Source organism: Electrona antarctica, assembly GCF_951216825.1.
Source record: "Electrona antarctica genome assembly, chromosome: 4".
Lineage (NCBI taxonomy): Eukaryota > Metazoa > Chordata > Actinopteri > Myctophiformes > Myctophidae > Electrona > Electrona antarctica.
In genome coordinates this window covers 46,423,625-46,437,349 of record NC_136809.1, presented here as the reverse complement: position 1 = coordinate 46,437,349, position 13,725 = coordinate 46,423,625, and the positions used below count along the sequence as shown (strand labels likewise).

The following is a 13,725-nucleotide window of genomic DNA, read 5'->3' as shown; positions in this document are numbered from 1 at the left end:
GGCTTCTAAATGGCCATGGGTGAAGCTGTCACAGGGGCTTCTAAATGGCCATGGGTGAAGCTGTCACAGGGGCTTCTAAATGGCCATGGGTGAAGCATGGCCATGGGTGAAGCATGGCCATGGGTGAAGCATGGCCATGGGTGAAGCTGTAATGGTTCTAAATGGCCATGGGTGAAGCTGTCACAGGGGCTTCTAAATGGCCATGGGTGAAGCATGGCCATGGGTGAAGCATGGCCATGGGTGAAGCATGGCCATGGGTGAAGCTGTAATGGTGTCACAGGGGCTTCTAAATGGCCATGGGTGAAGCTGTAATGGTGGTGTCACAGGGGCTTCTAAATGGCCATGGGTGAAGCTGTAATGGTGGTGCGGCTGCAGCAAATGTATCCTGTCTGCACGACTCATTAGCAGACAGTGGGTAGAGGGAACTGCACTTAGAGAGGCCTGTGGTTGGTTGAGCAAAATCCTCTCTCTCTCTCTCTCTCTCTCTCTCTCTCTCTCTCCGTTTTTCCCATCAAGATGATCATTAGTCGGTGCATCAGGGAGAGGCTGCCGAAGCATTTGGGTTGCCATCCACCTCCCTGCACAGTACAGTACACAGTACAGTACACAGTACAGTACACAGTACAGTACACAGTGTTCTAAAGCATACTAGCCGCTCCAAGGAACAGGTTGTGTGTGTGTGTGTGTGTGTGTGTGTGTGTGTGTGTGTGTGTGTGTGTGTGTGCGTGTGCGTGTGCGAGACCCAATATGTTCCTCAACAATGATTTAGTGAATACGTGCAATGATTAAATGAGAAGATAGTTAGGGTTTTCCATCTGCATCTGCACACATCTGTCCGTCCGTCCGTCATTACGGGGGTCATTACAACCCTCATGCAAGTCAACAACTGTGCTTGACTCCTCATTGGGACACGTACACACGCACACGCGCGCACACACACACACACACACACACACACACACACACACACACACACACACACACACACACACACACACACACAGGTCAGGGAGGAGGGCCTTCTCTCGCTCGTACAATACAGTACAGTACAAGTAGTACCAGTAATACCGTACAGTACGTATAGTTGCTCACCGCGGTGGTTGGGAAAACTACAACATGACGTCACTGAGCCGCTCACTCTCTGTTTTTACTAACCGCCGCGGTGGTTGGGTTATCCCCTAAAAACTAGTATGCGCCCCGCTTAAGTCCTATTCATAGCGCAGTTTTCGGTGAAGAGGTGACCACCGATCGATCACCGGTCAGTAAAAACAGAGAGATGTGTTGTGTGAGCGGTGACCACCGCGGCGTGACGTCATGTTGTAGTTTTTGGTGGTCACCTCTTCACCGAGAACTGGACTATGAATAGGCCTTGAATGTGACTATATGAACGATATAGCTACAGTTGGAGGCCATCGATATTGTCCTTTTCTTTTTGCTGAGGTTTGTGTGATCTGCGCAAAAGGACAGTTAACCCATTTTGGGCGGGAACCCCTTTTGGTGTTTTAAACATTATGTTATAATTTAGCTATTGAAAAATAGCAGATCTACAAGCTCATAGCGCGCCACCGAGTGGCGCGCTATGAGCTTGTAGGTCTGCTATTTTTGAAAAATCGTGAAAATTTAGAAGGATTTTTTCAGGATTTAGAAGGATTTTTAAAAGTTTTGAGGTCAGGCCTAAATGGGTCAAATGATAAGGGACAATATCGGTGGCACCCAACTGTATACCTGAATTCTCTCTTGCAGCTTCAGGGTGTTTCTCTTGGTGTCGTCCAGCCTCTCCAGGTGAGTCTCCACCTCGTCCTCGGCCCTCTTCACTCTCTCTCGGAGTGCACTGTGCATCCCTTTCTTCTCCTCCTCCTCCCGCTCCTCCCACCTCCGCCTCTCTTCCCTGCGTTCCGCCTCCATCCTCTTCCTCATGTCCTCTTTCTCCTCGCTCAGCGCGCTCATCTTCTGCCCCCATTCCTCCCTCTCTCCTTTCACCGCCCTCCTCTTCTCCTCCTCGGCTCGGTCCTTGGCCTCCCTCAGAGCCCGCACCTCCTCTGACAGAGCCTTGACTCTCTCCAAGTCCTCCCTCTCCCCGGTCTTTCTTTCCTCGTCGCCCTTTTGCCTCTCCTCTTCCTCTCGCCTCCTCTCCTCCTCCCCTCGCCTCCTCTCCTCCTCGGCCGCGTTCCTTAGCTCCTCGCAGCGGGCCTGCGTCTGCTGGACCTGGTCCCCGGCCGTCTCCAGCTCCTTGCCCACCCGCAGGCTCTCCTTCTGGACGGCGTCCAGCTGGGATTTGGCCTCCTGGAGCTCCCCCTGTGCAGCCTGGAGCTGCTCCTCGAAGCTCTTCCTCAGCTCCGCCTCCGCCTCGCGGCCCCTCCCCTCCGTCTGCGCGCGGAAAATGTCAAAGTCTGCCTGCACCTGGAGACACAGAGGAACACGTTGTCTATAAACGGGGAAATTGTGCATTTATATAGTGCCTTTTTATCCAAAGCGCTTTTGCAATGCCCATTATATTCTCCAAGTCACACACACATTGACACACGGACACTTCCGGAAGGAACCATGCAAGGCACCACCAACCTGCTTATCGGGAGCAGCATCGCTTAGTCAGACGATCAAGAGATCTACTACGTACCATTCATATAGAAGCCTGGGAATGGAACCGGGAGCCTTCTGGTTCCCCCATGCGGCCGCTCTCCCTCCTGAGACCACTGCCACATGCAAAGTGTCCTCCAGACACAGACGGGTGGAGGCAGACGTACCTGCGCTCCAACTCTATGCTGCTCATCGAGAGACTCCTGGAGCTGTAGGAGGCGTGTCCTGAGCACCGACCCGTCCCCTTCGTGACACGTCTCCATGATGATTCGATGCAGCTCTTCCTGGTGGGCGTGGTTTACGGTTTGCAGGGCCGCCTCTTGCTCCTCGTTCTTAGTGTTCAGAGAATAAATCACCTGAGAGAGAGAGTTGTAACATTGTAATTTGTACAATAAAATAAATTGTACGATGTCACTCAGTCTATATATCTATAAATGCACAAAATCTCTCAGACAACGGGTATACAACAGGTAGGCCTACTACAGGTGTTGCATATACAAGACGGGCATGTGTTCCAGAACGGGCATCATTCCCATTGGGCAGGATCCTAGTTATAAAGATGATGACACATTTGAGCTCCATCGTTTAAAGCTACTGAAATAGTCACACTGGTCCTTTGGACAGCCCTTTTAACTATACTAAAATGTTCATATATCTGTAGCAATACATTAGGCTTATTACCAGTAAGACGCCTGATGTCCCAACCCATTTTGGGCGGGAACCCCTTTTGGTGTTTTAAACATTAGGTTATAATTTAGCTAAAAATAGCAGATCTACAAGCAGATCTACAAGCTCGTAGCGCGCCACTCTTGTAGGTCTGCTATTTTTGAAAAATCGTGAAAATGTGGCGCAAATTTGGAATATATTTTATTTCAGAGCGAACGTTTTTAACTCAAATCTTTGCTTCTGGGGATCCCTGGAACAACATATTTTCAGATGGGGTTCAGTGGCCTCTTACATACAAATGTTGGGGTCCTTGACATGAAATATTGAGCACCTCTGATACAGAAACATAGGTATTTCAGAAAACTGTCAGGATTTAGAAGAACATTTTTAAATTTAGACGTCAGGCCAAAATGGGTTAAGTGGGCATTTTGTCTTCTAGCTCAGCGGTAGAAGGTTTGGCCCTGGAGTGGGAGGGAGCCCATGCAGGGTTCGAATCCCAACGCAGGACATAAATCTTATACGCATCTTAAATAATCCCTGTAATGCCTTGGCTACAAAAATATACCATCCACTGTAACACAAGCTGGTTGACACAACATGGGCCAGGCTTCATGCAGCCAGGCCATAACTCTCCTGCCTGACGGCGTGTGTGAGGTCTGTGCACTCACTGCGTCCGTCGTTCCACGTATAGCATGTGACCAAACACGTGAAATGCACTGTTCCACTACACCACGTCTACAGTGTCATCATCTTCCCTTACCGATACTGACGTCTCACTTTATACCCCCTCGTAGGAGTACGTGACTGTGTGGGTGTATACATAGGACACACAGGGGCTCGTATTTTACCCAGACGCCCCACTGTCTGCGGCACACAGCTGGCACAGTACTGCTGGACATTCCCTGCGTGAGTACTGAGTGGTGTGTGCGTGTGTGTGGGCGCGGGGGGGGGGGGGGGGGGGGGGGGGGGTGTCACTGCTTCTCTCCTGATCCCATCGCAGCTCAGGCGACAACATTGCCTCCCCTTCAGTGTATTCCAAATAACCCCATCTCTGATAAGGATGATGAATGACAACACCCCAAATACCAACTGCACAGTCCCCCTCCCCCCTCTCTCTCTCCAGTCAGTCAAACACTTGCATGTCATACCAGACTATCCAATCACGTCATACAGTATAGCGGGTGAACTTTGGCCCATGAACCATGACGTATGACTCAGTGGAATGGAGAGGGACGCCAATTTGAGCACAGCCTTGAAGGCCAGCGTGTGTGCGTGTGTGCGTGCGTGGCTGCGTGCGTGCGTTTTGGTAAACCTGTCTGTTCTGCTCACTGAGAAGAGAAGGAGGGCCTGCAACCATAAAAGAAGGGAAAAGATTAACTGCTCCTGTAGACTGAGAGACAGACTGTGATTTAAAGATTAACTGCTCCTGTAGACTGAGAGACAGACTGTGATTTAAAGATGAACTACTCCTGTAGACTGAGAGACAGACTGTGATTTAAAGATGAACTGCTCCTGTAGACTGAGAGACAGACTGTGATTTTGTATCTAGTCTCACCCCAAACTCATGTTTCTTCACCTTACGGCTGGGCTGCAAAATCAGACATTTTAGAGGCCATATATATTCATGTCAAAAATATATTACTGTATTGTGGAACTATGGACGGTATGGAAGGTCAACTTTGGGCACAAACATGTTGTGTTATTACTTAATAACATAATATTGTATTTGTCATTAAAAAAAAGTGAAAATAATTTAAAATGACGATTTTTGAAAATATTTGCCTTTGTGGTTAAGGTCAGGAATGGATTTGGTGTAGATGGAGAAGGGAAAAAAAGATCCTGTGCAACCTGTAAAACCTGATTTATATGCTGTCTCTCTTGAAAATCTGTTATTTATGGCCAGGGCAGACGTACGACAAACTATAAATTAAGCTTTAATCCTATCTCTAGATTCCCTGTATCGATCTTGCAGGTCGATGATGTTATTCATTTTGCTTCACAGGACGGTAACCCTGCCTATTGACAATAACTTCACAGTCAGCAAAGCATAACATTTATATTCTGTCCACACTGAGAGAGCCCAAAACTGGGCTTTTGTGACAGGAGTGAGATGTTGAGGTATACACTATACAGGATGGACAGAGAGTTCTATAAGCTCACGCACACTCTCTTATGTGCAATGTATATTTGCACAAACAGTGCACACACACACACAGTCACACACACACGTGTGCGCACGCGGACACACACACACACACACACACACACACACACACACACACACACACACACACACACACACACACACACACACACACACACACACACACACACACACACACACACTTTTGTCTTTTCTGGTTTTAAAGTCTGCATTACACTCTTTTTGCTGTTCTATTGTTTCCCTTTACCCACTTAGTTGTCCTATTATATCCTATCCTATTATATATTAACGAAACCTCAGTCAGTCAGTCAGTCAGTCAGTCAGTCAGTCAGTCAGTCAGTCAGTCAGTCAGTCAGTCAGTCAGTCAGTCATTCCTGTCAGTGTCAGTGGGTTGAGCAATTGATCTGAACTTGAACTTGCACACGGGCATTGACCATTATTATTACAGTACACACACAGCCACAAAGCCCATTTTTCACTTTCCCCAAATGTATGCTGTTTATTAGCGAATAGCGTCTTTGAGATTCGGAGTCCGGGTTATGGCATCTGTTGTCACGGTTACGTTACATGGCTACACATGAGCAAGACACTTGCACTGCTCCCCCCTTCACTCACTTACTAAAATTGTAAATGCAGCCTTGCCCTCCTATGCCCTCAGTACCCGCATACCTGACTAACTATACCTAAAAGAAGTGAGCGACACCCACAGCCACAATACTAGAGGGAGCGAGAACAACGATCTGGTACCACACACTTTTAACCCATTTAGACCTGAGCACGATTCTACAAATGTCTTCTAAATCATGACAGTTTTCAGAAAAACCTCATGTTTCTATGTCAGTGGTTCTCAAACTATTTCATGTCAAGGACCTGAATGGGGGTCACCGACCCCCATCTGAAAATATGTTGTTCCAGGGACCCCCCAGAAGCGTGTGAATTCCGTTTGTGTCCGAGCATAGGCATGGTAACGCCCCGCCTGCCTGTGATTGGCCTACCGACACTGCCCGTCTTGACTGTCCACCGAGGTGGATATGCTGGATGCCTGATGTGAGGTTACTCTGTGGTGGGAAATAATACGTATGGTAGTATGGTATGATACAAGAGAACGCTAACTTGTAAGTTTTATTTTTGTAGAAGAGGCAAACTAATATTGTTTATGCCGTTTGCTTTGATGGAATAATTGATTGAACATGCATGCCATAATATGATTTGATTTGGGTGTGTTTTAAAATAAAGTGTTTGTGTTGAAAGTAAACATTAATGTACTAAAAAGGTCTATTTTCCCTTCATCTTTATCCTTTTTAGTGTAATAGTATTAGTTTACTATAATTAGATTAATACACGATAACACTAACACTTTATTTAGAACACACCCAAATCAAATCATAGTACAACATACGTGTTCAATCAATTATTCAATCAAAGCAAACGGCATAAACAATATGTTTGCCTTTTCTACAAAAATAAAACGTACAAGTTAGTTACAAGGCTGCATTCTGTCACTTGTGCCAAACTGTCATTCTCTTGTAGCCTATTATTGATTTCTCAATCTCACCACAGAGTAACCTGCGTCTCGGAGGACAGACAAGACGGGCAGTGTCAGTAGACCAATCACAGGCAGGCGGGGCGTTACCATGCCTCAGCCATGCCTATGCTCGGACACAAACGAGATTCACGCCCCAGAAGCAAAGCTTTGAGTTAAAAACGTTCGCTCTGAAAGAATATATATTCAAAGATTTGCGCCACATTTTCAAGATTTTTCAAAAATAGCAGATCTACAAGTTTGTGGCGCCGCACTCGGTGCCGCACTATGAGCTTGTAGATCTGCTATTTTTCAATAGCTAAAGCTATATATGCTTAAAACACCAAAAGGGGATCCCGTCCTGAATGAGTTAAAACAAACATGGGTAGATTGTCCTTCTACAGCACTGCCACCCAAGTGTTTTTTTAAACAGGCCTGAAAATCCACCTTTCAGCAAGGGGCCAAAGGAAGAGGAAATGATCACTCCTCCCTTAGTCAAGTTACTACCTAGTTAGTAGCAGTACTTGCGCGATCTGCTTGCGCACAAGTAGGCCATGATATGGCCTACTTGTGTGCAAGGCGCAAGTTGGCACCTCGACAGAGTGCATTTGTAGTTGTTATTGTGTATTAAGCGAGTCCACTATTGTCATCGTATTTATTCCTGGTGCTGTTTTTCCTCTGGGCTGTGATGTCACGTGAAGCTTGAACACTGTGGACCTATCTTACATCTTTATTCCCGGGCCCGTTTTCCTGCTGGGCTGTTACGCTGTGACTCGTGTGGGTTAACCAAAACACTGTTTCTTCAGGAACAGTATTTTCTAGTTATTTAGGAGTCAAGCAATATGGTAGAGGGCCGTGAGAATCCACTATCCATAACCACTCTCCTTGAAATCGCATTTCCATTCATGCGAATGGAGTCTGGAGACTACTACGGGACTACAGCGTTGACAGACAATTGGCTGAGCACGGAATGTGTATAAGAGCGCCCCTCAATTCACACGAGTGTGATTTTTGACTTAAATCGTCAATGTTTATATAGCTCATTGTGTATATTGCGTATATTTCTTTTTGGGCTTGACTCCGTCTTAGCTGCTTGCAGCTATATATTATTATTATTATTATTATTATTATTATTATTATTATTATTATTATTATTATTATTATTATTATTATTATTATTATTATTATTATTAACAGAGCTATGGGTAAAAGACCCAGAACAGGAAATGGGTATATCAGTATATGCCACCTTCAAGAGCCCTGGGACTATACAGTTATGCATAATATCGATAGAGCTATTTGGTCAACAATATAATTTGTGATATTTGATTTTGTCTATTTCACCCCGCTCAGAGGAATCAAGAGGTTTTTAATAAAGAAAAAAAAGGCAATACACGTCTCTCTCTCTCTCACACGCACGCACGCATGCACGGTCGCACGCACGGTCGCACGCACGCACGTACACATCAGGTAGAGTGTATAGTGTGCTGGATTAAGCAGAGAGCATTATCACAGTGCAAGCCAGATAAGCAGAGGGAATCACACGAGCACAGAACTGGACCTGACTGTCAAGCATCACACTTCAGCATAATACTCTCTATCCCTGCGTCTGTGTGTGTTAGTGGTGTGTGTATGTGGGTCTGTGTGAGCATTCGGAGCAGCCGGTCCGTTATGTGTGTCCGTGCAGTCCTCCTTTCTTCCCTTGGTTCGTCCGTTCCGCCATGTAAACACAATCCAGCATGCTACTGGTTTATCTTTAGCAGCAGCCTTCCACCAGGGCAGACCCCTCACAGACAGAGACCGAGGAGGGGTTAGTGGATCGTGCAAGTCGAGCACAAGTAGGGATATATAAGAATGGACGGAGAGAGAGAGAGAGAGAGAGAGAGAGAGAGAGAGAGAGAGAGAGAGAGAGAGAGAGAGAGAATTGAGTGTGTGTATGTCGGTGGGGTGGGGGGGGGTGGGGGGGGGGGGGTTGAAGGGGTGTATTAAGGATATGCCCATGCATTGCCCACATGTCTGTAGGCCTATATACTATATATATATACACACACACACACACACACACACACACACACACACACACACACACACACACACACACACACACACACACACACACACATATACTTGTGTTGTGTGTGCACTTGAGTGTGAGTGCATGTGTGGGAAGTGAAAGTGAGTGTTATTAAGTATATATAAGGTTACCACACTGACCCACTTCCACTCCCGCACCCCCCCCCCCCCCCCCCCAAAACCATTCCACATCCAATCCAAAACACTCAAATAAACCATGTGTCACATGGCCTGCAGCTCAGAGGATATATACTTAAAGTACATGGAGTAATCTGATTTGACCATGGGGGCTGCATCAGGGGTGTCAATGTTATTTAAATGGTCGCTCCAGTGCAGGAGAGAGAGAGAGCTCATGGGTTTTTGGGTGAAGTTTTTTTTATTGCTTTATTTGGTGGATCCCCATTAAAGGACCACTTCACTTCACTTTTCAACCTATCTTCGTATAATTGGTCATGATAAAATCATGATAAAATACCACATTTTCTTCTACTCTTTCTGTGTCTCATACTAGGTAAGGTAAACAGCCCTCCTATGAGACTCTCATAGGAGGGCTGTTTACCTTACCTATCCACTTCGTGCCTTAACCCATTCTGGGCGGGAACCCCTTTTGGTGTTTTAAGCATTATTTTATACTTTAGCTATTGAAAAATAGCAGATCTACAAGCTCTTTGAAGACCTTTGAATATATATTCTTTAAAAGCGAACGTTTTTAACTCAAATATTTCCTTCTGGGGAGGGGTCCCTGGAACTACATATTTTCAGATGGGGGTCGGCAGCTAATTATTACTTGCGCAAGCAGAGCGTGCAAGTCATGTTTTCGGCCAGGTGCGATGTTTGGGGCCAGCACACGTTATGACGTCATATGCTGGCCCCAAGCTGACCGCGCAGGTGTGTTTTTGTCATGCTACGAAGCATATGTCCCATGACGTGATGAAGATATGTACAAATGTCCCTTAGAATGCACGTGATATGATGTCATACGGACATACGGAAGCTGACCGTGCAGGTATGTTTTCCGTGAATCGTGATTTAGATTATGTACCAATGCCAGGGTATAATTGGTTGACGATGATGATACGTTTCAGTGTCAATTGACCCAGCCGATTACATTATACCACCAACCACTCCGTGCTCTGCTTGCGCACTAGTAGGCCATTTATGGCCTACTTGTGTGCAACAAGCAAGTAGGCACTCGACAGAGTGCAGTTCTAGTTACATATATTTTTGAGGTCCTTGGAATGAAAATATTTGAGCACCACTGACAGAAACAGGGTTTTTCTGAAAACGAATGGGTTAAGGCCTTCACAGAGCGCTTCCACTTTTCATGGACAGCTGAATAGGAGGGCTGTGGGCAGTTCACAAACATCATCATTAGGCAGAATTTTTATAAAGGAGATTAAAAAAAATATATATATATTTATTTGTTATTATCGTGAGAATGGTGGTTTCCATTTTCGCATTGCAACTTTTTCTATTAGCCTATTTCAATTTCTATTAGCTTGGATTCCCCATTGATGATGTCACTGGTGGATGGGTTTCTGGACTGCCCACAGCCCTCCTAGGAGACACAGACTGAGTAGAAAACAATTGTAGGATTTTATCATGATTATTAGTGAGAATTATATGAATATAGGGTGAAGTGGTCCTTTCATAGTTGAAGGCTATCTTCCTTCTGGGTCCACAAAATTGTTATTCAAGACAAAAGCAATGTGTACTGTTGTATACACAAAACATGATACTCCACAATAAAGCAAAATAGACACACCAATAAGCTAAATCAACACACACTAAGACTAAAAACTAAACGAATAACATGTTAAATATCAGAAGAAAAATCACACCCGTGTGAAGTGAGGGGCACTCTTATCATCACACATCATCTCATTCCGGCTAATCACAATTTGCGTCCTCACTTTAGTCTTCAATGTTTGTGTTTACACAAACACTCAAAACTGGCCATTCATTGTCAATATAAATATCACAATACTCAATTTAAAATTCATGAACTCATGAACAGAAGGAACTCAAACAGAGGATCCAGTCATATGGAAAAGTTTAACGTTAAAAAAAGTAAGGAGAGATATTAGGAAAGCAAGGTATAGAAAGGGCTAGGCTGGCACATTTTATGTCATCCTTAACTAGCATAGACACAATTGCTGAGCCCTCATCTGTGATGTGGGGTGTGTGTGTGTGTGTGTGTGTGTGTGTGTGTGTGTGTGTGTGTGTGTGTGTGTGTGTGTGTGTGTGTGTGTGCGTGCGTGTGTGCGTGCGTGCGTGTCAGTAAAGAACCTCAGATGCCACATTAAGCAGGTTATCACACAAATTAAAAGCATGCATGCTGCACTACATGCATGCATGCATGCGCATGCACACAGCACACACACACACACACACACACACACACACACACACACACACACACACACACACACACAGAGAGAGAAAGAGAGAGAGAGACACACACACACAGAGAGAGAGAGAGACACACACAGAGAGACACACACACACGCACGCGAGAACACACAGGAGAACACATGAAAATGAGATGTGCATAGTCATCAGTAATTGTCAGTATAACCTCTTCAACAAGCCATGGGTCATGGCTTGCCTCTGTAAGCATTATTGTTAAACAGGGGCATGCAGGGGACAATCCCCTTAGCCATTAAACAGCTAGAAGAGAGACCTACTGCTGTTGTTAGGCATCCATGCACTGCACATTAATATGTAGGCTAGGCTACACTTGCAAGACAGATAGATGGATGGATGGATGGAGGGAGGAACACCTATTGGATTTCATGTAGCATTCCAGGAGAGCTCAGGGCTGTAGCCTTCAGTTGCTGAGCCTCAGAAACTGTGCTGTCACACAGTGATTAACAGCCTATCTGGTATAGTCGCTGTATAGTGGGCCAGTCACGAAGAGCGACACCCAAGTTCTCATTTAGGAAGGGGGGGAAATGATGTGAGGATGCTAGATTTTTTTTAATTCGCTACCTTTTGCCCGTTGAATGGCTATATATATAATAAACGGAAAGGAGAAGTCGTGAGAGACTGGGTGCCAGTGTGGACATGCAGGACACTAATGAACATCACATTAATCAGACTGTCAAAGTGACAGATTGAGAGAGTGACTCTCCTGGCCAAGTAGCGCATGACAGACAGTTTCCGTTGCGCGCCTGCATGCTGTGCTGTCTCTGACTGTCCCCCATGCCGTGCATGCCTGCATGTCCCCGGCTGCTCTTACCTTGGTGAGCTGGGCTATCTTCTTGCACATTTTGCTGTGCATCTGGTAGTCGTACAGCTCCTGCTCGACGTTGGAGGGGAAGTCTGCCGCAGTCCCGCTGACGACGGAGCCCGGCCCGGGGGGCTGCGCAGCCTTGCCGGCGCCTGAAGCCATAACCCCCAAGGGAACTTCCTTCCCAGACGGGGACAGCAGTCACTACGGTCCCTCTGCCGCTCAGCTGCAAAAAATACAAATAAAACAAGCCCCACAAAACCCTTCAACTTTCACTCGTGTGCATCTCAGTCCTCTGCCGATGAAGACAGACCCCCTCCTCCTGTGAAAAGCAACGCGGTGAGAGAATCGGTGGGAAACATTTGATAGTAAATGATCGGCGGGGCTCTCCTCCTCGTGCGTTCCGTTCGGTTCGCCCCCCCGCTGCTGTCCGCCCGGTGCTAGCGGAGGTCACAGACCGGAATTCCATCGGGGACGCGCTCGCGCCGACCGACCCTTCTCTGCTGTCAACCGATCTTCTTTTTTTTTTATTCTATAGAGGGAGCGCTGGAGAGGATGAAGGCATGTGTTCCAACCACCTGTCTCGCGGTAGAAGAAGAGGGGCGGAGAGGGCGTGCGCGTATATGGAACGTTACCGGAGACAGCAGCTCGATGCCGAGCGCACTGCTGCAGTGCTGCCCCGCCCCTCCCTCCCTCCCTCCCGGTGCTGCTGTATCAATGGTCGTATCTCCACCAGGGTCTCGTTCTATTTAACTCAATCTGACACAGACATACCTTGAGAGAGAGAGAGAGGGGGAGAGAGAGAGAGAGAGAGAGGGAGAGAGGGAGAGAGAGAGGGGTTTCTGCATGACAAACTGTCACAGATATAATGGAACATGAAAACATTCTGATATAATCATGATCGAGCCAGCAGACAAACGGGCAACAACAGACAAATTCGGAATTCCCTTTCTGAAATTCTGAATAGCATATTATTGCCATATAGTCAGATGAACTACTATGCGAGCAGTAGCTCTACATCATGGTGGCTGATGATAATAGGCTACGGCCAGAATAAATAATAAAGCTATATAGGTTTGCTTCATGCACCTGCAGGTGCATGAATGGCTCGGCTGTATTTGATAGTTGCGCCTCTATATTTGCATACCGTAAAAACAAACGCCTCTCGAATCTCGATCGCCACATGCATGATGTCGCTGTAATGCACATTTTGGTTCAGGACAAACACACACACACACACACACACACACACACACACACACACACACACACACACACACACACGCACGCGCGCGCGCACACACACACACACACACACACACACACACACACACACACAGCGCGCGCGTGTGGACAGTCTGGACACGACGTGTCCTTGTACACTAGGCCTACTGGCCTATATACTGACAGAATCACTTCTTGCACATACAGGTAACTTACAGGTCATTTGTACAAATTGTAAATTCTCCTTCTACAAAACAGCCACATTGC

At 46.3% G+C, this 13,725-nt stretch overlaps 1 protein-coding gene across 2 annotated transcripts in view; it reads right to left on the bottom strand.

Moving 5' to 3' along the window:
* fam184b (family with sequence similarity 184 member B) overlaps positions 1–12,839 on the bottom strand; it is a 33,464-nt gene extending 20,625 nt beyond the window's left edge. For both annotated transcript variants that reach the window (XM_079498710.1, XM_079498711.1), the window contains exons 1-3: positions 12,244–12,839; positions 2,745–2,933; positions 1,726–2,400 (exon numbers count right to left, since the gene is read on the bottom strand). In XM_079498710.1, the coding sequence (XP_079354836.1) occupies positions 1,726–2,400; positions 2,745–2,933; positions 12,244–12,396 (1,017 nt within the window). In that variant the 5' untranslated portion in view covers positions 12,397–12,839. The remainder of the gene's footprint in view (positions 1–1,725; positions 2,401–2,744; positions 2,934–12,243) is intronic.
* Between the last annotated feature and the right edge of the window lie 886 nt (positions 12,840–13,725).